Below are 26040 nucleotides of genomic sequence, written 5' to 3'. Positions count from 1 at the left end.
GAGTCTCTGACCTATTCAGCAGCCTACATTCTACATTTTGATGGGGTTTGCAGCATTATCAACAACTCTAATACTGTGCCTTGCTAGAACTGTTAGCATTTTAAGCATCTAATCCTAATCTGAGATTTTATACTGCTGCTCTGGTTCACTAAAGGACCACCTATTGCAGTTTACAACTGTGCATAAAAATAAAATCAAATGCAAAAAATTCAAATAGTAAATACAAATTAATACATTCTATTACATAATGAAATTGCACCTGGAGGAGTAGCCTCATGGTTAGTACAGCAGGCTTTGATCCTGGCAACCTGGGTTCAGTTCCCACTGCAGCTCCCTATGACTTTGGGCAAGTCACCTAACCCTCTCTTTTCCCAGGTACAAACAAATGTAGATTGTGAGCCCTCTAGGATCAGAGAAAATACCTGCATATAATGTGTACAGTGCTGCATACATCTAGTAGCACTATAGAAATTATTATTAGTAGAGTTTTAAAATTTTAGGGCTGCTGGCTGGTTTACATTTGACTAGGCAATACATCATCGAAGCAAAAGCTAAATATTTAAAAGGAAGTAAAGTGAGAAGAGGGTACAGTTAACCTTTAACTGGATAGTGCCAAAATTCAGCACTATTTGATTAAAGATAAGTATTTAGGATTGGTCTGGTTAATTTTATCCGAGTATATTCAAAACTGGCATCTTCACCATTTAAAAAAATATCTCAGTGAAAGTTAGCTGGATATGCCCTGCTGAATATCAGTGGCAATATCAACATAATCCCTCGCCCAGCCGAAAATGTTCTACTTTCATGGGCTGAAAAGAAGTTTTACTCCTGATGTAGTATACTAATGGCATGCAGATTATCATGGTGTTAAAACAATACGTGTTGGCAGACCCCCCCCCCCCTCCCAGTATCATGCTGTTGGTTTTGGAATTGGGTAAAAGTTTATTTTTCTTTCTTCTTTCCTGTCAGTGCATGAGTCAATCCCCATTCAATATTGAACTTAAAGAGGCTATCAAATCCTGGACAGCCCTGACACAGGAATACTAGACTAGTGCATCCTTGGCCTGACACCTTAAACTAGGGCATCCCCTTGATCAAAGAGCCACTTAAGCTACAGCACCCCCATGGACCAATAATACTTACCTGGTACTGGGTAAATATCTAAAAAATATAGGGAAACAGGCAAATGGTAGCTATAATACCTTTTTAAAAATGAATACACAAATATTCATAATGCTATACATAAAACATAAAGTGGAAAGACATCAATCATTAAGATATATAGGTTACCAGACCTTTCAGAGCATACAGCTGTCCTAAGTCCAAAACCTTCTCATATATACTTTTCAATCATTTGTCAAACTACCTTCTCCCTATCAAAACATACTTTATACAGCATTCTGGATTATGACATAAAATCCTCACAAAAAATAATAACCAGAAATGGTTACTTAGCTTAATGCAGAAGCGTGCAGCACTGATTTCATTTCAAAGCACCCAATGCCTACCAAACAACTATGGTGTTTCGGCGTGCAGTCTGCTTCCAGGGTTATCAAATAGTCTTAACCACTTAGATATCAATAAAATTGCCGTATTGATATCTAAGCGGTTAAGACTATTTGATAATCATAGAAGCAGGCCCTATGTTGTTTGGTAGGCGTTGTATGACTTGAAATGGAGTCAGTACTGCATGCTTCTGCATTAAGCTACGTAACTGTTTCTGGTTATTAATATTGTTGTTGGGGTTTTTTTGTGAGGATTTTATGTCTTAATTCAGAATGCTGTAATAAAGTATGTTTTGATAGGGAGAAGATGGTTGATTGAAAAGTATATATGAGAAGGTTTTGGACTTGGGACAGCTGTATGCTGTAAGAGGTCCGGTAACCGATATCTTCATGACTGATGTCTTTCCACCTTATGTTTTATGTATAATATCATGAATATTTGTGTATTACAGCTACCATTTGCCGGTTTCCCTACATTTCTTTGGCTGTTTCATTGCTGGTTTAGGTTTTTTCCACCTAGTAATATATCTCCTGGGTAAATATCTAGCAGGGTCCACTTCTTACACCATTATTTTGGAAAATGGCAGTGCCTGACTCCAGAGTCCTTAGCTTTTTGGAACAAACCACTAGGGGCTAGCCCTACAGATAAGAAAGTGCTCCCTCATTAGGCAGACTGACTCCTAGAAGTATGTACCGACATATCACTAGGGGTCAAGTGCTGCCATTTTCTAAGATGTCTGCGCCAGAAGCAAGAGTGAGTGGGCATCACTCCTATCTCCCAGCCACAAGGTAAGTTGTAGGAGGGGGAATGTTCATGGCCTACTTGGACTACCAGAGACATTTTTTGACCAGAATCATCTGAGGTGAGCTTCTTTATATTCATATCAAATGGCCTTTTTGTTCCCACACTAGAATTTTTATTACAGCTTAGGGATGCAGTACAGACACAGCACTAAAGGGAAAATTAACCCCCCCCCCCCCCCCAAACATACACCAAAATTTAGCACAGTATTTTACACTGAGTGCAGTTTCTGGTTCTGCTGATTTGGCTATGTTTTGCTATCCTTTAGCGTTGTGGTTTTATTGCAGATTTTCAATGCTAAAACACTGAACTACATCTGGCAGTAATATTACTGAGGGAAAATCCAGAATAACTCATAGTGCTAAAGGATAGCACAGCATATTATATCAGCCCCTCAATGAGGAAACCCATTGCTATCCCAGTCTAGAATAATATCAGTACACTCTCTCCCAATACAAGCCACTATTTATAAAAACCCACCAGCTGGGTCTTTCACACTATATGTAATAAAAATATCACCTCCCACGCCTCAAGTCATCTGAGACCCCATTAAATGCAGTTGATCGTTCTCTGAATCTCATTAAAACTGTTACAGAGGATACTGTGTGGAATGACAAATATTCCAGAAGAGATAAGGTAACTTCATTTCCTAATGCCATTTTGAAAATGTTAGCTTAACGTGAGCTTGTGGCACCATTACCTTAAATTCAGTCACCTGAATAGCTTTGCATACTGGATTATATATTATATATGCCAACTTCTGAAAGGACTAGAGCAGAACAAAAAGCTCACTGTCATTAATTTATTCATGAAGAAATGAGGATTAAAAAGGTCTTACAGAGGTAATTGTACAGGCTGACTCAACCTCTGAGCCTTTATTTTAGCTTCTCTCTTTTTTCAGTGTGAGAAAAAGAAAATAGAAACTCATTTTGAATGGTCTCCATTGTTCTGGATAATTAATGTTTAGGGTTTACAAACATCTTCATTTACCTTTTCCCTTTCCAGGTGTGGACCTCTCTCTTCCAAGATCCACATGTACTAGTCCCTTTGAAAGAAATGCAGTGAAATGTAACATTTTCTTTCTCCTTTGCCACATAGGTCTTAGCATGTTAGTGTGTTTGACAGATTACTACTAGAAAGAACTGAAAGGTGCCAGCAGTAAGCCTGAGAGGGAGACCTGCAGTAACAGAGGAAGATATCATAACTCCCCATTGTATGTTGTAGAGCTGGAGGAACTCTCAGGAGAGACCATTGATGAAGAGTGGAATTTTTTTTATCTAAAATAGAGTTGGAATATTCAGAGTGAAGGTTGTAGTCCAGCAGACTATAGACTGAATTGGTAACTGTTCAAGTGAAAGTCCTGGGTTCAATCAATTCTTGGCCCAGGCTCCTGCTTTTCCAGTTGGCAGGGATGGGGAAGAACAGTTGAAGGAACATCAGAGATGGGTAAAGTGTAGTACTAACTGTTTCCTGACGTGAGTAGCAACACAAAATGCCAGAGATTCAGCCTCTGAACTTGGGCTATGATATCTTCAGAGATCTAATAAGGCATGTCCCTTTGTCATATAGCATAATATTACAGGGATACCCCTAATATTAATGCAGGGAACCAAATAGTTTTCTTTTTCTAGCTGAACATTAGCGTGTACTATGGCCAGTTACATGATACCACCTAAACTTGAATTTAAAGAGATACCCAGAAGTAACATCTCTATAATCTAAAAAAGAATGGCATACATTATTAACATCTGCTGAGCAGACAGGATCATTGTTTAATATCTCATCTTCCTTGTCATCAGCAGCAGATGAATCCATTAATTGATGGGTTGTATCTGCCTACCAGCAGTGACCCTTGGACGGCTAGCCCCATCTGCCTTCAGTATTTCTCTATCTCCCAGCAGGTGTGAACGTAGCTTGATCAGCTCCTGGATTTCTGCCTGGGGTGGCTCCTGTGCTTTGCCAGTTGAGCAGGGGTGTTGTGGCTGGTGGTGCCCACTTTAAAGGCATATAAGTTCGCCCTTTCCCTGCCTTACCCATTCCCCCCCTCCTCGTGGAGTCCCTCGCTGCCTGCCTCCAACTTTCCTCACAGCGTTAAAAAAAAAGAGCGCACTTTTACTGCGTGGCTGTTCTGAGGCTTTCTCCAGAGATTCTGGTTCAGTGCAGTTTGACCGGAGCTCGTTGACTCTGTCTTCTGAGGTGAGAGTAGTGCCCAGCTCCTCCGGGGAGGTCCTGCGGACAGTGTTCTGAACGGGGTAAGTTTTGGGGCGAAGCTGCCATTTTATTCCTATATTTCCATCCAGTCGGGTGATGGCTGCTGAAGGAGTTAAGCGCTGCTCCCACTGTGGTAAGTGCAGGTCAGCAGCGGGGCTTTGCAGTACGTGCTCCTTAGACACGCGTGCTAGTACGAGCTTGGTGAGCGATGATTCTTCCCGCTCGATGGAGCTGGCAGCGGGCGCCATTTTGGAAGTGCCGCATGCCTCGACCCCCGTGATGGCAGAGGAGTCTGAGGGCAGGGGGACACCTCGTTTCGAGGCTGCCAGAGGAGCTCCAACCTCAGTTTCACCTAATTCGGGGACAGAGGACCAGGGTGAGTTTTTCTCCCCTGAGTTTGTGCTGCTGATGCATAAGGTCTTCATGCTGAAAAGAGCTCTGCCGCAGCTGTCTGACATTGCGTTGCATTCTGGTTTCCCTCCAGGTGCTGATGCCCCGGGGATGGCTACAGATGTTATTTCTTCCCCCAAGCGTTGGAAACACGCTAAACACAGACGGGTAAATTCCCCGTCTGAAAGTGGCACATATCCTTCCCCCCCCCCCCTCGTGGTCGGGCTGTGGGGAGTCTGAGGGATCTAACAGGCCCTCATGGACGGAGGATCCGGAGGAGGGTGCCTGTTTGCCACTGGATTCGGATGATCCCAATGAGGTAAGGATTTTCCACTGCGATGAGCTGCCAGCTCTCATTGCTGATGCCTTGCAGGCCCTCTTGATTGCTGATCCTGCCGAGGGCGATACCTCCTCTGTTAATCTGAGGATGGCGAGTACTAAGAAGTCTATACGGGCCTTTCCTGTGCATGACTCCATCCAGGAGCTTATTTCAGCTCAGTGGTCTGACCCCGATGGGCCTTTGAAAGTGGCCAGGGCTATGGGTCAGCTTTACCCTCTGAGTGAGGTTCACTTGGCCCTTTTTGGGATGCCTAAAGTGGACGCGCTGGTCATGGCGTTCACTAAAAAAACCACTCTCCCTGTAGAGGGAGGAGTCGCTTTGAAAGACATGCAGGACCGGTGGCTAGAATCTGCGCTGAAGCGGTCCTTTGAAATATCGGGCCTTGCCTTAAGGGCGTCTATTTGCAGTTCCTATGCAGCCCGCGCCTGTCTTTCCTGGTTACAACAGGCGGTGGATCAGCCCACGGAGGGTGCGGGGTCCCTCTCTGAGGTTGCCCCGCGGATGGAGTCGGCCCTGTCATTTTTGGTTGACATCCTTTATGATCTGGTCAGAGCTTCGGCTAAGCAGATGTCTTTGGCGGTTTCTGCCCGCTGCCTTCTTTGGCTGCGGCATTGGGCGGATGACATGGCCTCTAAGCAAAGGCTGGTGAGGTTACCCTTTCGGGGCCTCCTGCTATTTGGAGAGGAATTGGAGAAGATTGTTAAAGACCTGGGGGACTCTAAGCCCCAGCGGTTACCTGAAGATAGGCCGAGGCCTTCTTCCAAGGGTCCTGTGTTTCCCTCCTCTTCCAGACCTCGCTTCCGTGAAGCTCGCAAGTATTGCCCGGGGCGCTCTGCTGGGTTTTCTCAACGTGCCCGTTTTCAGCAAAGGAACTCCTTTCGCTCGGACAAACGCTCCGCAGCAGCCGGGTCACAGCCAGGAATTCAGGGGCGTCCTCCACAATAATGGGACACCGGCCCACTCCTCTATTCCTCCAGTGGGAGGACGTCTTTCCCTCTTTCTCAAGGAGTGGGCCGATTACTTCGGATCAGTGGGTCCTGGACCTGATCAGAGAAGGTTACCGATTGGAATTCGGTGCCCCGGTGAGAGACGTGTTTTTGGAGTCCCGATGCAGCACTGCCGTCAAACGGGCGGCGGTAGAGGAGACCTTGCAAGTCTTGCTGCACCTCCGGTGCAGTTATCCCGGTGCCTCCCGCCGAACGTGGCTGTGGTCGCTACTCCATTTATTTTGTGGTCCCTTGAAAAGGCAGGTCTTTCAGACCAATCCTCGACATGACAAATCAACGAGGCCCTAAGAGTGCAACACTTCTACATGGAAATCCTGCGCTCCATCATTGCGGCGGTTCAGCCAGGAGAGTTTCTTACGTCTCTAGAACTCAAGGAAGCTTACTTGCACATTCCTATTCGGCCCCCCGCACCAGCGGTTCCTCAGGTTTGCGGTGTTGGGCCAGCATTTTCAGTTTCGGGCCTTGCCTTTCGGCCTAGCCCCAGCTCCCCGTACCTTTTCCAAGGTAATGGTGGTGGTGGTAGCTGCCTTTCTCAGGCGAGAGGGTATCAGAGTTCACCCTTATCTTGACAACTGGCTCATCAGGGCAGATTCGGCAGACGAAAGTCGTCTTGCCACAGCCAGAGTGGTTACAGTCCTGCAGACTCTGGTCTGGGTGGTCAATATACCCAAAAGTCACCTGACCCCCTCTGTCTCTCAAGTATTTGGGGGTCCGGTTTGACACGGCCTCGGGGTTTGTCTTTCTCCCCGACCACAGGAGGTGCAAGCTTCAGCATCAGGTCCGTCTGCTCCTGCGGATGCCTCGCCCTCAAGCTTGGGACTTTGTCCAGCTGCTGGGGTCGATGACGGCCACCTTGGAGGTGGTCCCCTGGGTGAGAGCGCATATGAGGCCACTGCAGATTGCCCTGCTCCATCAATGGTCTCCAATTTCCCAGGAATATCAACGCAGACTAACGTGGCTCCCTGCGGCCCGGCACAGTATGGATTGGTGGCTCTCCGACAGGATGCTGCGACGAGGAATGCCACTCGCGTGTCCTTCTTGGTGCCTGGTGATAACAGATGCCAGCCTGTTGGGCTGGGGAGCGCATTGCCAGGGAAGCTATGCTCAGGGTCAGTGGACACCCGTGAAAGCGGGGTGGTCCATCAATCACTTGGAACTGAGAGCAATATTCCAGGCTTTTATGGCCTTCCACAAGACTCTGAAGGGGCTTGCTGTCCGTGTTCTGTCAGACAACACGACAGCGGTGGCCTACATGAATTGTAAGGGCGGCACTCAGTGCAGGGCCCTGGCCGCGGAGGCCTTCAGATTTGCCACTGGGCCGAGCTACACCTGCAGCTCCTGTCAGCAGCTCACATAGCAGGTCAGAGCAACGTGCAAGCCGATTTTCTCAGCAGGCATCAAATTGACCCAGTGGAATGGGAACTGGCAGAAGAAGTTTTTCTTCAGATTTGTGCCAAATGGGGGCCTACCGGAATGGATCTTATGGCGTCAAGCGCAAACGCCAAAGTCTCTTGCTTTTTCAGTAGACAGAGAGATCCTCGCTCGGCGGGGTTGGATGCACTGGCTCAACCCTGCCCCCGGGCCTCCTGTATGTGTTCCCTCAGCCCTTGATAGGATGAGTCCTCCTGCGGATTCGACTGCACCGAGGATTGGGATGCACTGGCTCAACCCTGGCCCCCGGGCCTCCTGTATGTGTTCCCTCGGCCCTTGATAGGATGAGTCCTCCTGTGGATTCGACTGCACCGAGGATTGGTGATTCTCATCGCCCCAGATTGGCCAAGGCGTCCGTGGTATGCAGGTCTCCGCCGGATGCTGGTGGAGACTCCAATTCCTTTACCTCGGGTACCGAACCTGTTGGTTCAAGGCCTGGTGACTATGGAGGATCCCTGCCAATTTGGTCTTATGGCCTGGCTCTTGAGAGGGTGCAATTGAGAGATAAGGGCTACTCTAACAAGGTCGTCGCCACTCTCTTGCAGGCCCGCAAGCGGTCTACCTCCACAGCATACGCTCGGATGGAGTAAGTTTGAGGAGTGGTGTGTCCTGAAAGAGGCCACACCCACGCAAGCTACAGTCTCGCTGGTCCTGGACTTTTTGCAGGACGGCTTACAAAAAGGCCTGGCTTATAATTCCCATCGGGTGCAAGTGGCAGCGTTGGCATGCTACCGAGGGAAGGTTTCTGGCTAGTCCCTTGCTGTTCATCTGGACATTGCCCGATTTCTTAGAGGGGTGCTTCGGCTCCGCCCTCCTGTGTGGTTGCCTTGTCCGGCCTGAAACCTGGGGCTGGTGTTGAAGGCTCTCCAGCGTTAGCCTTTCGAGCCGCTTAAGCGAGCTTCTGAGAAGGATGTGACTCTCAAGACAGTCTTCTTGGTGGCCATAACATCAGCTAGACGCGTATCTGAGCTTCAGGTGCTTTCCTGTCGGGACCCTTTTCTGCATTTTTCAGAGTCCGTTGTGATGGTACGTACAGTGCCTTCCTTCCTGCCTAAGGTGGTTTCAGCGTTTCACCTGAACCAGCACATTTTTCTACCTTCCTTTTCTAGGGAGGACTTTCCGGATTCCTTTAGACAATTGCATCTTTTGAATGTCCGCAGAGCTCTGTTGCAGTATCTACAGATGTCAAATGACTTCAGGACTTCTGATCATCTTTTTGTCTTGCTGACAGGTCCTCGACATGGATGCCCGGCATCTAAGGCCACTATAGCCCGTTGGCTCAGAGAAATCATTTTTTTTGCGTATCTGCTTTCAGGACGGTCTCCTCCTGAAGTGTTTAAAGCGCATTCCAGAAGAGCAATTTCCTCCTTGTGGGCTGAAACAGGTGTCCTTTCTTTTCAAGAGATCTGTCGTGTAGCTACTTGGGCTTCTCAGCTCTCATTTGTACGGCATTACAGACTGGATGTGGCAGCGAAGCAGGATGCGCATTTTGGAGCGCAGGTACTGGCTCGTGGAGTTGCCTGTTCCCACCCTACATAGGGAGGGCTTTTGTACATCCCATCAGTTAATAGATTCATCTGCTGCTGATGACAAGGAAGGGAAAATTAGGTTCTTACCTTGGTAATTTTCTTTCCTTTAGTTACAGCAGATGAATCCATGATCCCTCCCTGTCTGACTTTGGGTTTTTTGTTCAGTTCTTTCAGGCAGATATTGTATCTCATCAGGAGGAGTTGATGAAAGTTCTTAAAGTTGATGAAGTTCTTAAAGTTTCTACATGCTGTTTTATTGCAGAAGGTTGAGTTTGTCCCTCCTTTGTATGGTTATTGCTCCAGTTCTGGGGCATATGTTACCTTTCTTATTCACTCTGCTTTGGAAATTTCAAATACTGAAGGCAGATGGGGCTAGCCGTCCAAGGGTCACTGTGGTTCTTCAGTGTTCTCTATCTCCACCTGCTGGTAGGCGGATACAACCCATCAGTTAATGGATTCATCTGCTGTGACTAAAGGAAAGAAAATTACCAAGGTAAGAACCTAATTTTCCCTTCTTCAAACAGAAATGTAATGCTTAAGTGCATGCTGGGGGCATTAGCTTGCAGGAAAGAGTGCATCCTAACACCATACAAAATTAGTGGAAGAAAATTCAGGCAGATCCTTTAACCTTGCTGCATCATATGCCTGAAATAGATTTCCTGTGTTGGTACATCCAGCTCCGTCTGTGGCCATTTTCAAATCTAGACTAAAAGCCCACATTTTTTGAGGCTACTTTTAAATCTGAACCACTATTCACCTGTTCTGTACCCATGTCTGTTTTAATCTTTCTCACAATAAATAACTCCCTAATCCCTTATTTGTCCTGTTTGTCTTGAATAGATTGTAAATTCTGTCAAACAGGGACCATCTCATACATGTTTTGTGTACAGCACTGCATACATTTAGTAGCACTATAGAAATGATAAATAGTATTTTGGGGTCTTCCTTTTCTCATAGTTGTATGATATTAGAAAGGTTTACCTTAGTTTCCACATAGTACCTACTCTACATGTTAAGCCACAGGGGCATAATCTGGCCAGCCTTGGGCAGTAGGGCAAAATATGAGTATCTCATTGGAAGAAGTAAGGCATAGAGTTTTAAGGAGAACATAAGCTCTGTCGAGCAGGGACTGTCTCTTCATGTTCAAGTGTACAGCGCTGCATACGTCTGGTAGCGGTATAGAAATTGAGTAGTAGTAGTAGTTATATTCACCTTTAAACTCACAGATTTGGCTTGGGAAATGAATGGGTTTCCTTGGCATCTCAGTATAGTCACAGAATAGATGAGTTTATCCTCTCTGCTTTGTATGCACAGGGCAGGAGAATTGCTACAGCCATATGTGGAGGCAGCAATGCTGAGAAAGAAGAATTCAGAAGAGGTCAAGGATGTCCTGATCAAAGAGCACCAGAACAAAAGTGACCATTATGGGAGCCTGGAAACGAGCAGAAACATAGCCCATTTCGAGGTACGTCTTCTATTGAGACTCCAGCATAGGAGTCATGTGAGGTGACAGAATGTAGTGGAGCATGGTGGGCACACTTGGGACTAGATTCTATAAATTGCACCCAAATTTGGGCACCGGAAAAAATGAGCACTAAGCGCTATTCTATAAACAGCGCCCTGTTTATAGAATAGCACTTAGCGCTAAGATCTGTACTCTATTTTAGGCACTAGGATTTACACCAACTGAAACCTGGCATAAATCCTCACACCTAAATTGGGTGTGAATCTACCATATTCTAGGATCACCCATGATCCACCCATGTTCCTCCCATGGCCACATCCCCTTTTCAGAGCCACATGGAAAATTGTACACACACATCTTTATTGAATCCCAACTAGGAAGATGTGTGAATACATTTTAATTGTTGCAGATTAGCACCAGTAATTAGCACTCAATTGGCTCATTCAATTAAATTGTGCATGCAAATTGGGGGTGTGCCCAAATTTGGGCATTCAATTTTGAGCACCATCTATAGGATTTGGAGACTTATGAGTATGCAGAGCCCTGTTATGATACTGTCACGGCCCCACCATGCCCTTCTGCACTCCGGCTCACCTGGCTCTGTTGCTGGGTGCCACGGTGTTCCCCAGGGTCTCCTCCCACCTCTGCTGCTCATTGGTCTGCCTGTGTGGGATTCGTGGTGTCTTGAGGACTGCTGTGAGTCCTATGGGCCTTCGTCCTTCTGGCCTTTCTGGGTGCATGTGTGTGCTGCCTTTTTGCCTACCGTTAGGTGGGGGTTCTTAAGATGACATCAGACATATGGCACTCCATTTTAGGGGATGCCTGTCACAGCTTCTTTGCCTTCCAACAGATCTCCATGCTACTATTGTGCTACCAGTTTCCAGCCTCCAGTACCCCTTCATCCCTCTGTTCTTGCCTGCTCTAGCTTGGGTGATTAGCCTACAGTCAGTTGGGGCCTACCTGACCTCTGGCTTATTTGGGTGGCACAAATCCAACTACGGCCCAAGGGCTCATCGACCCCAGGGCATGGCAGTTTGCAAGGCCATGAGCTTTGACGAGTCACCTGCTTTGCAGTTACTACAACAACTGGCCCCGCAGTTTCAGCAGTTGTCTGGCTCCATCTAGAGCCAATCTGCTCATATGGACCAGCTACAGGAATCAGCATCGCCGCAAGGTGTGACCACATGTGCCCCAGAGCCTACCATAACTATAGTTGTCCAGTTTCTTCTGGCATCCATCTGGCACCTCTTCCTAGGTACGATGGCAACCCCAAGAGTGGCAGAGTGTTTATTAATCAATGCGAGACTTCCCATCCGACCAGGCCAGATACACTAACTGCTGTTACCACATCCTCTGGCAAAGAGTTCCAGAGTTTAACTATTCGTTCAGTGAAAAAATATTTCCTCCTATTTATTTTAAGTATTTCCATGTAACTTCCTCAAGTGTACCCTAGTCTTTTGGAACGAGTAAAAAATCGATTTACTTCTACTCGTTCTGCACCACTCAGGATTTTGGAGACCTCAATCATATCTCCCCTCATCCGTCTCTTTTCCAAGCCGAAGAGCCTTAACCTCTTTAGCCTTTCCTCATACAAGAGGAGTTCCATCCCCTTTATCATTTTGGTTGCTTTTCTTTGAACCTTTTCTAATTCTACTATATCTTCCTGTGTACCCTAGGATTTTATAAAGAAACATAGGCTAATGTGTCTTTATAAAACAGGCTAAAACTAGTGCCCTTCCTACCCTCTTATCCTAGGTGATCTGTTATAAAACTATCCTCATCTATGGCTGTACTATATGGGATCCTTCAGGGATCTATGTTGAGATCAGTACTATTCAACTTGGATATCATTGGCACCACTGTATGTATCATGTCACTTCCTGTTTCCACTACTAGCCACCATCTTGGATGGGGTCACATGATAGGAAGTGACCTCAAAAAAACTCTGACACTGCCCCCTACAGCCTCGGCAGAATTTAGTCATGCATGTGCACCGTAACCTTTTTTTCTCACAGAAAAGAAAACAGACATTTTTGTTTTCTATTTCTTATCATTTGTTTATTTCAAAAAAGGATACCTTGCTCGTGCTTACTTTTAAAACTGTTTTTACTGAATGACAACCGTTTTAGGTTTTAAAACAAAAAGAATTGACCGACCATCCTCCTGCTTTTTGCTTTTAGCTTACATAAGAATGCAAGAGCTGGCTCCCCTCTTGTTTTTAAGAGGGCAAAGACATCTGTGCAGTAAAGTTGGCAGATGATACCAAACTAGGAGAATTTATAGATAATGAGATTGGATGTCCACTCTAACATCATCAGCAGATAGCATTACTTTTGAAAAGTGCTGTATAATATGCTTTAAGAAAACCACCCTGAGGCAGACTATACTCTCTGACAGCAATTTTCAAATTAGCCATTTTGGGACAAAGATTACAAGTATCTTTTACCTGCACTTTTAGTTTTGCTATGAAACATGCTGTGGATGCAAAGTATAAACAGACACACGTACTTGCTTTTAGGGCAGGTAAAGTTTTGCTAGAAAAGTATTCACATAGGCTTGAAAATAGTGTATGGTACTTTCCATCCCTGGGAGCTCCTTTTATAAATCTGACTAAAAGTAAACAATTTTCAAAATACCACACATAATTTTAGCTACATTTTAGATGTATGTGTGTGTTGGGGAAGCGTGGAAATAAGAGGAATATTCAGACCGCTAGTTGACAAATCACTTTTTATCCATATAAATGGCTTTGAAAATTACCTTCTGAATGATAAATAATTATGATTGGGCAGACTGGATGGACTGTGCAGGTCTTTTTCTGCCGTCATCTACTATGTTATGTTACTATGATCAAGGATCGAGATTTATTTCCAACATCTGTCCCAAATTCTGGAAGCTTCTTTCCAACTCTTAGTGTACACAAATCTCCAAAATTGGGAGAAGGACCACAGCATTTTTGGAAGTACTGTTTCCAGCAACTGGCACTGAAGATCCAGGTTTTTTTTAACTGCTTAAAAGTTGATAGTTAAGACAATATTCAGTACTAATCAGTTAACTTTTATTAGCGGTTAAAAATAGGCCTGCTATTTATGTGGTCTATTGTAACCACTGAACATAGCTGATTAAGCATTGAATATCAGCACCTAACTGACTATGTTGCAGGAAATAGCCAGTTAGCAGCTAGCAGCGGATATTTAACGGGAGATAACTGGTTATCTCCCACTGAATATCTGCGGTTAGGTACCGATATGCTATTTATGTTTGTTTATTTATAAAACTTGATATACTGCCTGTTCTAAAAGAAGGTCAAAGTGGTTAACAATGCTTAAGATCAACATAAAAAACATAGGAAATGGAACTCCAATAAATAATAGGAAAGAAACATAATCATACATACTAGGGGGGATCAGGAAAAGAAAAGGAGAAGGAAAGGGAGGTTGGGAAAAGAGATAGGGGGAATCAGTACAGAGTGTGATATCTCACAGCAAGCTCATATAGGATCAGCACATAATTGGGGAGTGTCTCAAATGTGATTTGGAAATAATTTTTTTTTAAATTTTGACAACTTTGGGATGGGTAGACGACTATTTCAGAGAATGGGGGCCAAGAAGAAAAGGCAGAGTGTCTGGTAGTTTCATAATAAGCCTGTTTAGGAGAGGGCAGCCGCAGAAACAAAAGAGGTCCAAAATTTCCACAAAAGTCCAACACAAAAAAAAAGAAACAGGTGGAAAAATAACTTCAAGAGACCAATCCAAAACAGGGGGTAAGATGCTCCAAAAAAAACTTTATTAAGGACCCAACACGGTCCGTGTTTCGGTTTTTAAAAAAACCTTCATCAGGGGTCTATAAAATAACAACAAAACACATATATAATTAAATAAAAAATTAAATAAAACACATTGGATAAAGTATGTTACAACAAATATAAAAACTTAATATAAAAAAATGTAATTCTTAATATAAATCAGATTTTCTAACATAAAATCTGATATATCAATACATATACTGTTGCTATATCATCAGACGGATAACGTAGAAAGCAAAAAGTAGACTATACATGATTTAATTAGCATTATAAGAACCTATTTCCCAAAGTATTATATATAAAAAATCAGACATATAATAAAATGAAATGAGTCGGTACATAATTATGTAGCAGAACAGATTTGTTTAAATGGAAGAACTGGTGATAGATATCATATATTCATTAGAAAGCAATGACATGCTAAATGAAAAGCAAATAGCGGAGAGTCACTGGCAAAAAATACCTTAATACATACATATTAAATAAAAATAAAAATAATAATAAAAATGAAAATAAAAATAAAGATAAAAATAAGAATAAGGATAGGATTAGAGATAAAATTGAAATAAAATAAAATTAAACATACCAATCAGTAGTTGCACAGGGGATATACTGACAGACAAAGGAGCTCATAAAATGTAGTCTCTATAAAATTTTATGTGAATAAAAAATAACAAAAATTATTAAATATTAGAAGAATAATAATACATTATAATAAATTATATCAAAACATTTAAATTATAATAAATGATATCAAAACGTTTAACGACCAATATCATAAGAGTTCAAATAATTATTGCTTAGAAAATCTTTTTAAATATTGGGATCTATATCATAATAACAGCAAAATAATAATAAACGTTCCAAAAATAAGACAAATATTTAAAGAAGTCATATTTAAGAGAAAATGCATGATAAAAAATAAGGTATGAATCCAACGTCTGTACAAAACCATAAGATTGAAATTAAATTTAAATTTAAAAATGAAAAATGAAAGTGTTATTAAGATTTTAATGTTAATGTTATTAAAAAATATATATATATTTTTTATATATATTTTGTGTATCCGAGTATCTATGTAGAAGTACATACAAATGATTTTGGTCACAAAATCTATCAAAAGCCTAATCGTCAAAAAAGGCCAGCCATCAAAAAAAGGAAGAAAGGAAAAGGGAGTATACACTCACACACCCCACTAAGAACGAAAAGAAAAAAGGAAGACTGCGTGTCAACATGAGTAATGGTGTATCTTATATTTCAAAATGTGCTAGCATGTAGAGTATGAATGAGTATATTTATATATATATATACACGCACATCCTTGACAATGGAAACGCCAAGGGTACGAATAAAAAATAGCGCGTGTAGTTATCAAATTATTGAAATAGAAACAAACTAAAAAATATATATTAAAAAGTGTATATATAGCTGATGCTGTGTCGGACAGTCATGGTGGTTTGAAAAGAGAGAATATGACCTCGTATAAGCAAATTCAAAAGGTACTAAAAACTGTTATTTAAAATGGATATTAAAAACATTGGCGCCAGGATGCACGCCGATACTAGTATGTAAAATGTGAATGAGTATAAATATATATGTCCCTAATGATAAAAGCGCCAAAGGTCATGACAACTAGCTAAAAATATATCCGTAATGCCGTATCGGGCAGTCGTGATAAGCTAAATAAAATCAAGAAGGAAAAATACCTTACCTTAAATGAAATAGACAATGTTGCCTCGTACCAACAGATACAATATAAAATGGTATTGAAAAAAATGGCGCCAAAATACACCCAATCTAAATAACGCTGCGGTGAAACGTGGATTCCACTGATAGGATATGCCAAGCTTCAAAACAAAGATTGACACATATACTGACTAATGGCATGCAAGTGACGGTTATATTGAACGATAATTATGAAAGCTGGTGAATGAAATTAATAAAAATTGCTAAGTAATAGGAAAGTGATAAGATGAAATGCTCAAGGGTCCAAAAAATTGAATGAAATTAATCCAACTTAGAAAGGCTCAATAGAGTAATAAATACATGTTTCGAAATTAGCAAAAAATTAATCAAGAAATACTTAAACTAATGAATGACAAAACGAATCAAATATATTAATTAATAACGGTTGTATCGACTAGTAAGTAAAGTTAATAAAAATGCTAGGTCATAAATATGTCAACCAATTATTTAAGAAACCATTGGATAAATTGCTCAAGGGTCATTATGGTAAGGGAAAAAGAATTAAGAAAAACAATTGGTTGAAATTAATCCAACTATGGAACACTGGACTAAACAATTATTACTTGTTTCAGAGGTAGCGATAAGTTGAAGTGATAAAATAGTAGCCAAACATTTAATCAAATATTTAATCAAGAAGTACTTAAAAGATAGATTAAAATAAAAGTTATGTATGAACATCGGCAAGAAATAAAAATAAAAACCCATGAGTTGATTACTTGTATCAAATCTTTCAGAGAAACTTCAAATAGATAGCTGGTATGAAGTAAGAAAGATCATAAGAACAAGCGTTAGTTAAATGTTCAAAATAACAGACAAACAAGGACGTATTATATTACATTAAATTTCTCTCTCAATTGAAAGAAGGGGGTGCAAAAACTGTTAAAAATATGTAATAAAAATGAAATTAAATAATGAAATTAATAGAAAGTGTCCCTTAGAAATAGTTGCCGCCTCAATCAGAATAAAATATAATTATATTATAGGAAAAAATAATTTAATGTAATTTGATAAAAAATGAAAAGATAATTGGATACACAAAAACAACATTAATTAAGATTAAAAAAATGCTGCTATGAAAAAATTGCAAAAATGATAATAATAGAAAAATGATACTGGTCGTAACGTAAAAATATAAAATATCAAAAGTGTGGAAATATATATATATACCAAAAGTGTGGAAATATATATATATTATACAGGCTCATAAATGAAAAATAAAGGAAAAGGAATAGTGGAAAGATTTTTCAGAGAAAATGTAAATATTCAATTTCTTTGTTAAGACCTTTTGGAGCTACACATCCAGCTTGATATATAGCACGTTGTTCTGCTCTTAACAATTTCTGATCGATATTTCCACCACGGGGATTTGGTTTAATGAGCCGCAACACAAAAAATTTTAAATCATCAGTGCTGTGTTCAGCGTCAATCCAATGTTCAACTAATGGAGCTGATTTTATCTGCCTCCTGATGCAGCTACGATGTTCGATTATCCGAGTTTTTATTTTCCTTTTAGTCTTGCCAATATAAATCATATTGCAAGGACATAAAATCATATAAATAACATTCTCAGTATTACAGTCACTATCAAATCTCAGCTCATATTTTTTACCTGTGGTGGGGTGTATGAATGAATCTAACTGAAGGGAATGGGCACAAACTGTGCATGAATTGCACGGTCTGTGTCCACCAAATTTTTGAGTCAAATTATCTCTAATCATTGGAAGAAAAGATGGAACTAAATGATTTCTTAAATTAGGATTTCTCGAAAGAGCAAAAATAGGAACAACCTCTTTAAAGCAAGAATGTATCTGAACAATGTGCCAATGTTTTAAAATGATTTTCTTAAAAGAATGGCTCAATGACGAAAATCTAAGAGCACAGACTAAATTTGGGTTAGAGTAAGATTTAACACCAGTATTCAACAGTTCTTCTCTCGTTCTCAAGCTAGCCTTTTTAAACCCTTCTGTAATGCATTTATTCGGATAACCACGTTGTCTAAATCTATTCTTTAAATCTCTAGAATGTTTGTAATAGTCATCTACATCAGCACATATTCTCTTCAATCTTAAAAATTGACAAAATGGTAAATTATCTTTTAGTGCTCTATTGTGATAGCTTGAGTAGTGTAAATAGCAATTTTTATCTGTAGGTTTTCTATATAACGAAGTAGTAAACCTATGTCTATCCTTTTTAATCTTAATGTCTAGAAAAGAAATGCTATCTGTATCGAATTGCATTTTGAATTTTAAGTTAGAATCACATGTATTGATCCATTCAAAAAATTGCTGCAATAAACCACTATTGCCCTTCCACAGTATAAAGATATCATCTATGTATCTCTTATACATTTTAACATGATGTTTATATGGGTGATCTAATAGGTATACATCTTCAAATTTAGCCATGTAAAGATTAGCTATATCGGGGGCCATGGACGCCCCCATAGCTGTGCCCTTGATCTGTAAGTAAAAATTGCCATTAAAATAAAAATAATTTTTTGTCAAGGCCAATGTAGCTAAGGCTAAAATGAGCCTATTGGGGATCCGTATGTCAGTTTGCCTATCGCGTAAGGTTTCTTCAATGACAATTAATGCTTCCAACTGAGGTATGTTAGTGTACAGTGATTCAACATCAAGGGTGACTAAGAGTAAATTTTCTAAGTCACCACTATATTCTTCCAACATATTAATAAAGTGAGATGAGTCACGTACGTATGATTTAATTTTGGGAATGTATGGTCTAAGGAAATAATCTGTGAATATGGAAAGGGGTTCCAAAACCGAACTATTTGCTGAAATGATAGGTCTACCTGGTGGATCAGTCATAGATTTATGTATCTTGGGTAGGATGTAAATCGTTGGAACAACGGGATGCTCGGTAATCAAAAATTGTTTTTCTTTTAATGTTAAAAAACCCATACTATATGCGTAGTCAACAATAGCAGTTATTTCATTTTTTAAGGTGTCTGTAGGGTCATCACCAAGAGGTACATAAAAGGTAGTATCACCTAATTGTCTCATTACTTCTTGTATATAAGATGTTCGATCTAAAATAACAATGCCTCCACCCTTATCAGCTGGTTTTATAACAATATTTGTATTCAATGATAGGGAACGCAATGCTTGATTCTCATCTTTTGTGAGATTATAAAAAGGGCGTCTTTTAGTGCTCTTTTCTAATGTTGTGATGTCCCTAAGAACGACATCATAATATATATATATTTCCACACTTTTGGTATATATATATATTTCCACACTTTTGATATTTTATATTTTTACGTTACGACCAGTATCATTTTTCTATTATTATCATTTTTGCAATTTTTTCATAGCAGCATTTTTTAAATCTTAATTAATGTTGTTTTTGTGTATCCAATTATCTTTTCATTTTTTATCAAATTACATTAAATTATTTTTTCCTATAATATAATTATATTTTATTCTGATTGAGGCGGCAACTATTTCTAAGGGACACTTTCTATTAATTTCATTATTTAATTTCATTTTTATTACATATTTTTAACAGTTTTTGCACCCCCTTCTTTCAATTGAGAGAGAAATTTAATGTAATATAATACGTCCTTGTTTGTCTGTTATTTTGAACATTTAACTAACGCTTGTTCTTACGACCTTTCTTACTTCATACCAGCTATCTATTTGAAGTTTCTCTGAAAGATTTGATACAAGTAATCAACTCATGGGTTTTTATTTTTATTTCTTGCCGATGTTCATACATAACTTTTATTTTAATCTATCTTTTAAGTACTTCTTGATTAAATATTTGATTAAATGTTTGGCTACTATTTTATCACTTCAACTTATCGCTATCTCTGAAACAAGTAATAATTGTTTAGTCCAGTGTTCCATAGTTGGATTAATTTCAACCAATTGTTTTTCTTAATTCTTTTTCCCTTACCATAATGACCCTTGAGCAATTTATCCAATGGTTTCTTAAATAATTGGTTGACATATTTATGACCTAGCATTTTTATTAACTTTACTTACTAGTCGATACAACCGTTATTAATTAATATATTTGATTCGTTTTGTCATTCATTAGTTTAAGTATTTCTTGATTAATTTTTTGCTAATTTCGAAACATGTATTTATTACTCTATTGAGCCTTTTTAAGTTGGATTAATTTCATTCAATTTTTTGGACCCTTGAGCATTTCATCTTATCACTTTCCTATTACTTAGCAATTTTTATTAATTTCATTCACCAGCTTTCATAATTATCGTTCAATATAACCGTCACTTGCATGCCATTAGTCAGTATATGTGTCAATCTTTGTTTTGAAGCTTGGCATATCCTATCAGTGGAATCCACGTTTCACCGCAGCGTTATTTAGATTGGGTGTATTTTGGCGCCATTTTTTTCAATACCATTTTATATTGTATCTGTTGGTACGAGGCAACATTGTCTATTTCATTTAAGGTAAGGTATTTTTCCTTCTTGATTTTATTTAGCTTATCACGACTGCCCGATACGGCATTACGGATATATTTTTAGCTAGTTGTCATGACCTTTGGCGCTTTTATCATTAGGGACATATATATTATACTCATTCACATTTTACATACTAGTATCGGCGTGCATCCTGGCGCCAATGTTTTTAATATCCATTTTAAATAACAGTTTTTAGTACCTTTTGAATTTGCTTATACGAGGTCATATTCTCTCTTTTCAACCACCATGACTGTCCGACACAGCATCAGCTATATATACACTTTTTAATATATATTTTTTAGTTTGTTTCTATTTCAATAATTTGATAACTACACGCGCTATTTTTTATTCGTACCCTTGGCGTTTCCATTGTCAAGGATGTGCGTGTATATATATATATAAATATACTCATTCATACTCTACATGCTAGCACATTTTGAAATATAAGATACACCATTACTCATGTTGACACGCAGTCTTCCTTTTTTCTTTTCGTTCTTAGTGGGGTGTGTGAGTGTATACTCCCTTTTCCTTTCTTCCTTTTTTTGCTGGCTGGCCTTTTTTGATGATTAGGCTTTTGATAGATTTTGTGACCAAAATCATTTGTATGCACTTCTACATAGATACTCGGATACACAAAATATATATAAAAAATATATATATATTTTTTAATAACATTAACATTAAAATCTTAACACTTTCATTTTTCATTTTTAAATTTAAATTTAATTTCAATCTTATGGTTTTGTACAGACGTTGGATTCATACCTTATTTTTTATCATGCATTTTCTCTTAAATATAACTTCTTTAAATATTTGTCTTATTTTTGGAACGTTTATTATTATTTTGCTGTTATTATGATATAGATCCCAATATTTAAAAAGATTTTCTAAGCAATAATTATTTGAACTCTTATGATATTGGTCGTTAAACGTTTTGATATAATTTATTATAATTTAAACGTTTTGATATAATTTATTGTAATGTATTATTATTCTTCTAATATTTAATAATTTTTGTTATTTTTTATTCACATAAAATTTTATAGAGACTACATTTTATGAGCTCCTTTGTCTGTCAGTATATCCCCTGTGCAACTACTGATTGGTATGTTTAATTTTATTTTATTTCAATTTTATCTCTAATCCTATCCTTATTCTTATTTTTATCTTTATTTTTATTTTCATTTTTATTATTATTTTTATTTTTATTTAATATGTATGTATTAAGGTATTTTTGCCAGTGACTCTCCGCTATTTGCTTTTCATTTAGCATGTCATTGCTTTCTAATGAATATATGATATCTATCACCAGTTCTTCCATTTAAACAAATCTGTTCTGCTACATAATTATGTACCGACTCATTTCATTTTATTATATGTCTGAATTTTTTATATATAATACTTTGGGAAATAGGTTCTTATAATGCTAATTAAATCATGTATAGTCTAGTTTTTGCTTTCTACGTTATCCGTCTGATGATATAGCAACAGTATATGTATTGATATATCAGATTTTATGTTAGAAAATCTGATTTATATTAAGAATTACATTTTTTTATATTAAGTTTTTATATTTGTTGTAACATACTTTATCCAATGTGTTTTATTTAATTTTTTATTTAATTATATATGTGTTTTGTTGTTATTTTATAGACCCCTGATGAAGGTTTTTTTAAAACCGAAACACGGACCGTGTTGGGTCCTTAATAAAGTTTTTTTTGGAGCATCTTACCCCCTGTTTTGGATTGGTCTCTTGAAGTTATTTTTCCACCTGTTTCTTTTTTTTTGTGTAGGAGAGGGCAGCACCAGATGGTTGGAATCAAGGAATTGTAATAGGCAAGATGGAGTGTAGGGAATAATTAGAGGTGATGTAACATATCTAAATGGAAAGTCTTATGGGTGAGAAGGAGAACTTTAGACCAGATGCAATTTGGTATGGGCAACAGTAGTATATGTCCATAGGTTTTGTCAAATTTGATAGGTGCCATACCTACTTCTGGTTTCAGCCAATCAGAAGCGAGGACATGCCCGAGCCACACCCTGCCCCCTTTGATATCAATGCCCAAACCATGTCCAAGCCTCACCCACTCCCCACCCTCAGGGTTGGTGTCACCAGATATGACATCTTGACCCTGCCCAAGCCCCACCCCTTTTATATAACCATCCCTTATCCCACCTTATTTGCATAGCCCCTCCTTAACCTGACCCTCTTTTGCATAGTCCTGCCCCAAACCCCATCCCTTTGATGACATCACAGAAAGTGACACCATAGCCACGCCCTTTTTCCAAGGTGGCAGCCACCTCTGTATGCATCACGTCACTTCCTGTTTCCACTACTAGCCGCCATCTTAGATGGGGTCACATGATAGTGTAACAGGACTAATTAGCAAGTAAATCAGGAGGCCGAGACGCTGACTTCCAAAGCAAGGCAACTTTTATTAACTAGCTGTCACAGTACTAAGTTCAGACTCAGGATAATGCGCCACGAGCGTCACCTGACACTCGTTCTTATACAGATTAGTGGTCATGCGCATAAAACACACCATACATCACACATGCACATGCGCAATACATTAGTAGTTCTGTAGTTCTCACAGAGAAAAGATACGTCAGTTTCATAGCTTTCACAGAAATTGTTACTTTGCAAGAAATGTAACTTATTGCAGTGTTTCAGCACATTCACACAATACAGCCTCTATGCATGGATCACGAGACTGCACTGGCAGAGCCAGCTGCCTTCCTTACAAACCTAAATTGCTGACTACTACAACTTGTTATCTAGCTGCTGGTTAACCAATAGATATTACTAGTAAAGGTTCAACTATACAGTTTTAGGTTTTAGTCTAGGCTCATTATAAAAAGCTGAGGTTTTGGTACAAAGCAAAGGTGCAAGTGTGAATGCAAAGTCCAAATAGAAAATCCTACTAGTGCAAAAGTCCACAAAAGTCCAAATAGAGTAAACAGTGCAAGTCAAGTTTTACAAGTTCAGTGGCAGTGCAAGTTTTGCCCCCTACAACCCCCCCTTTGATACTTTATCAATTGTCCAAGTGAAAAGTATCAGGTGTAAATGTGGAGAAGTTGATGGCCCTAAAATTCCTTTCGTGGTCATTGAGTTCTTCACCAGGGTTGAGACGAAAGGTCCCTATTGGACGCTCCCCCCTTTGTAGCCGGTCTTTACCAAGAAAGGTGTAGATGGTCCAGAGGGCAAGTCGTGCACAGTATCTAAAAAAAGACAAAGGAAATGAGGTTAGTATGGTAGGATAGGGGTGTGGTGGAAGGTTGCTGAAGCTAAGAGTCATCTTCAGAGGAATCAGGATCCTCCTCTATCGAAGGCAGTGAGGAATACATCTGGAGAGACATAATTTGCAGGGCTGCTCGCTGATCAGCAATGCGTTCCATGGCCCTGCGAGCAAAAGACAAAACACATGGAAGTAAACAGGGTAAAAACACAAGGCCCCCAAACAGGCAGATCCCGAAAAATATCAATTTCTTCCACCACGTGCCCCGAAAGAGAGAATCCCACCAACTATCACCTAACATAGAGGTCCATTTCTGGACGGGAACATGTGCAAGCTTTCTAATGTCAGTAGCTACTGTATATTTAAGACCGCAGCTCCAGTATCATCAATTTGCAGGCAACAATTGGAAGTATTCCACTTTCCACAGGCCCCCCCTTCTTCCGCAAGAAGGTAATCCAGTGCCAACCGATTCTGGTAAATGGCAGTTCGCATTTGGGTTTGTTGCTTGGCTATAAGCTCTAGAGCCTCAGCTGTATGATTGGTGATAACTTCTACCACAGCTTGCAACCGGATGATACGATTTAACATATAAATTGGGGTGCGGTATCCCCAGGACCCATCCTGGGCCCAGGTTGCGGGGCCATAAGTCTCTATAATCCGCTCTGGAGGCCACTCATCCGATCCCCACTTTTGTTCTCCTCCGATGGGGAAGGACCTGCGGGAATGATGAGTTAAATCATCATACAATGGTGTGCCCAAATCTGCAGCCGCAGAGTGAGGTAACAAGAAAAAATCAGGATAAATTAACCCAATAGTACAAGATCCTGACCAGGTACCCGGCAAGCAGGCATATGCAGTATATCCACAGATCCAGAATAACCCATCAGGTGCTTGCCAATTTCGGGCACCCCGAAGACCTGGGTTATTTCAGTGGCCTCTCAACTGAGAGACTCCCTGAAAGGGGTTAGGTCCAGAGCAATTAAACAGTTGGATGGTGTTAGTAAAATTATAAGGGGAACATAATTTGTTAGCAACAGAACTGGGATACCATGTGACAGCGGCCGGCCAATGTTGCACCTGAGTGCCATTAACAGTAAGGATGGAAACACAGGGAGTGTCTCCTATTGGACTAGTGAAATTGCCATCCGGATACCGAGAAATACATTCATGGCCTATCACCAGTGAGCTAAGGGTCCATTGGCCGGCACGCTGTGTATAGGAGGGGCGTTTAGTCCAATTCCAGGCTGCAAGTTGTTCTGGAGTCATAGGGGAACCTCGCCAGGGCCAGGATTCTCCCATTAAGGCTCCCCCACAAATCCAACAATCGGTAATGTTAAGCGCCCATCCTATGCGGGAAGTCAGATCAATAAACAAATTTTTCCCTTGTTTGAAAACATCATCAAAATCAGAAGTAAGGTGTACAACTGAATCATATAAAGCAGTGCTACAGTTAGCCCCTGTATTGGGGGGTGGGGGAGGAACAGGTCGGGTGAGTTGTGCGACAGCTTTCTGCACCAGTAATTCCTGTACCATATCCTGTTTCCCTCCCCCGTCAGTCAGGCCCCACTGTCCAGCATAGGTAGCACAAGCTACTGGTCTACCTTTGGGACAGGTGTGACAGGCACCTGAGCACACGGAGCCAAATCGGTGTGCATGGGGCTTCAGGTTACCTATCCAATATTTTTTGTTGTTTTCTATGCAGACAGTGGGAGGGACCAACCAGCAGTCTCTATGAACAGATGTATGGGCAAAAAACATAAAACCCCCTTTTTGGGGTCCACTCCGAACCGGAGAAGTACAGTCCTGACATGTCTTGGAGTGAACTACGGAAGGGTAGGGTCTGCTGCAAAGGAATATTCCCCAGGTTAGATACCGGATAAATATCATTTAGTGGCAAGGAATGGCCGCTGTATGAACTTATATGTGGGGACACAGTTATTGACTCCTGGTGAGAGTCAACCGCAGAGGGTGTTTCGGGTTCGGGCGAGCCGTCCACTTTCCCTGTGGTGGTGAGGCAGCTGCAGGTTTCACTCTGGTCCAATGTATCCAGACAGGAGACCCTGCAATTTTAACAGCAGTGGGAGTGGTTAGAATGACAAGAGAAGGCCCTTGCCATCTA

At 40.3% G+C, this 26040-nt stretch overlaps 1 protein-coding gene across 6 annotated transcripts in view; it reads left to right on the top strand.

Moving 5' to 3' along the window:
• The window catches only part of ANO7 (anoctamin 7), a 413838-nt gene that overhangs the window by 8874 nt on the left and 378924 nt on the right, over positions 1 to 26040 (top strand). For 5 of the 6 annotated variants that reach the window (XM_030215797.1, XM_030215795.1, XM_030215793.1 and 2 more), the window contains one exon: positions 10530 to 10680. In XM_030215797.1, coding sequence (XP_030071657.1) covers positions 10567 to 10680 — 114 coding nt within the window. In that variant the 5' untranslated portion in view covers positions 10530 to 10566. Of the gene's footprint in view, positions 1 to 10529; positions 10681 to 26040 lie in introns of those variants that run through there. The other variant, XM_030215798.1, reaches the window with a different exon arrangement.

The sequence above is a fragment of the Microcaecilia unicolor genome, chromosome 10, assembly GCF_901765095.1.
Source record: "Microcaecilia unicolor chromosome 10, aMicUni1.1, whole genome shotgun sequence".
Classification (NCBI taxonomy): domain Eukaryota; kingdom Metazoa; phylum Chordata; class Amphibia; order Gymnophiona; family Siphonopidae; genus Microcaecilia; species Microcaecilia unicolor.
This window is presented reverse-complemented; position numbering and strand designations above follow the sequence as displayed.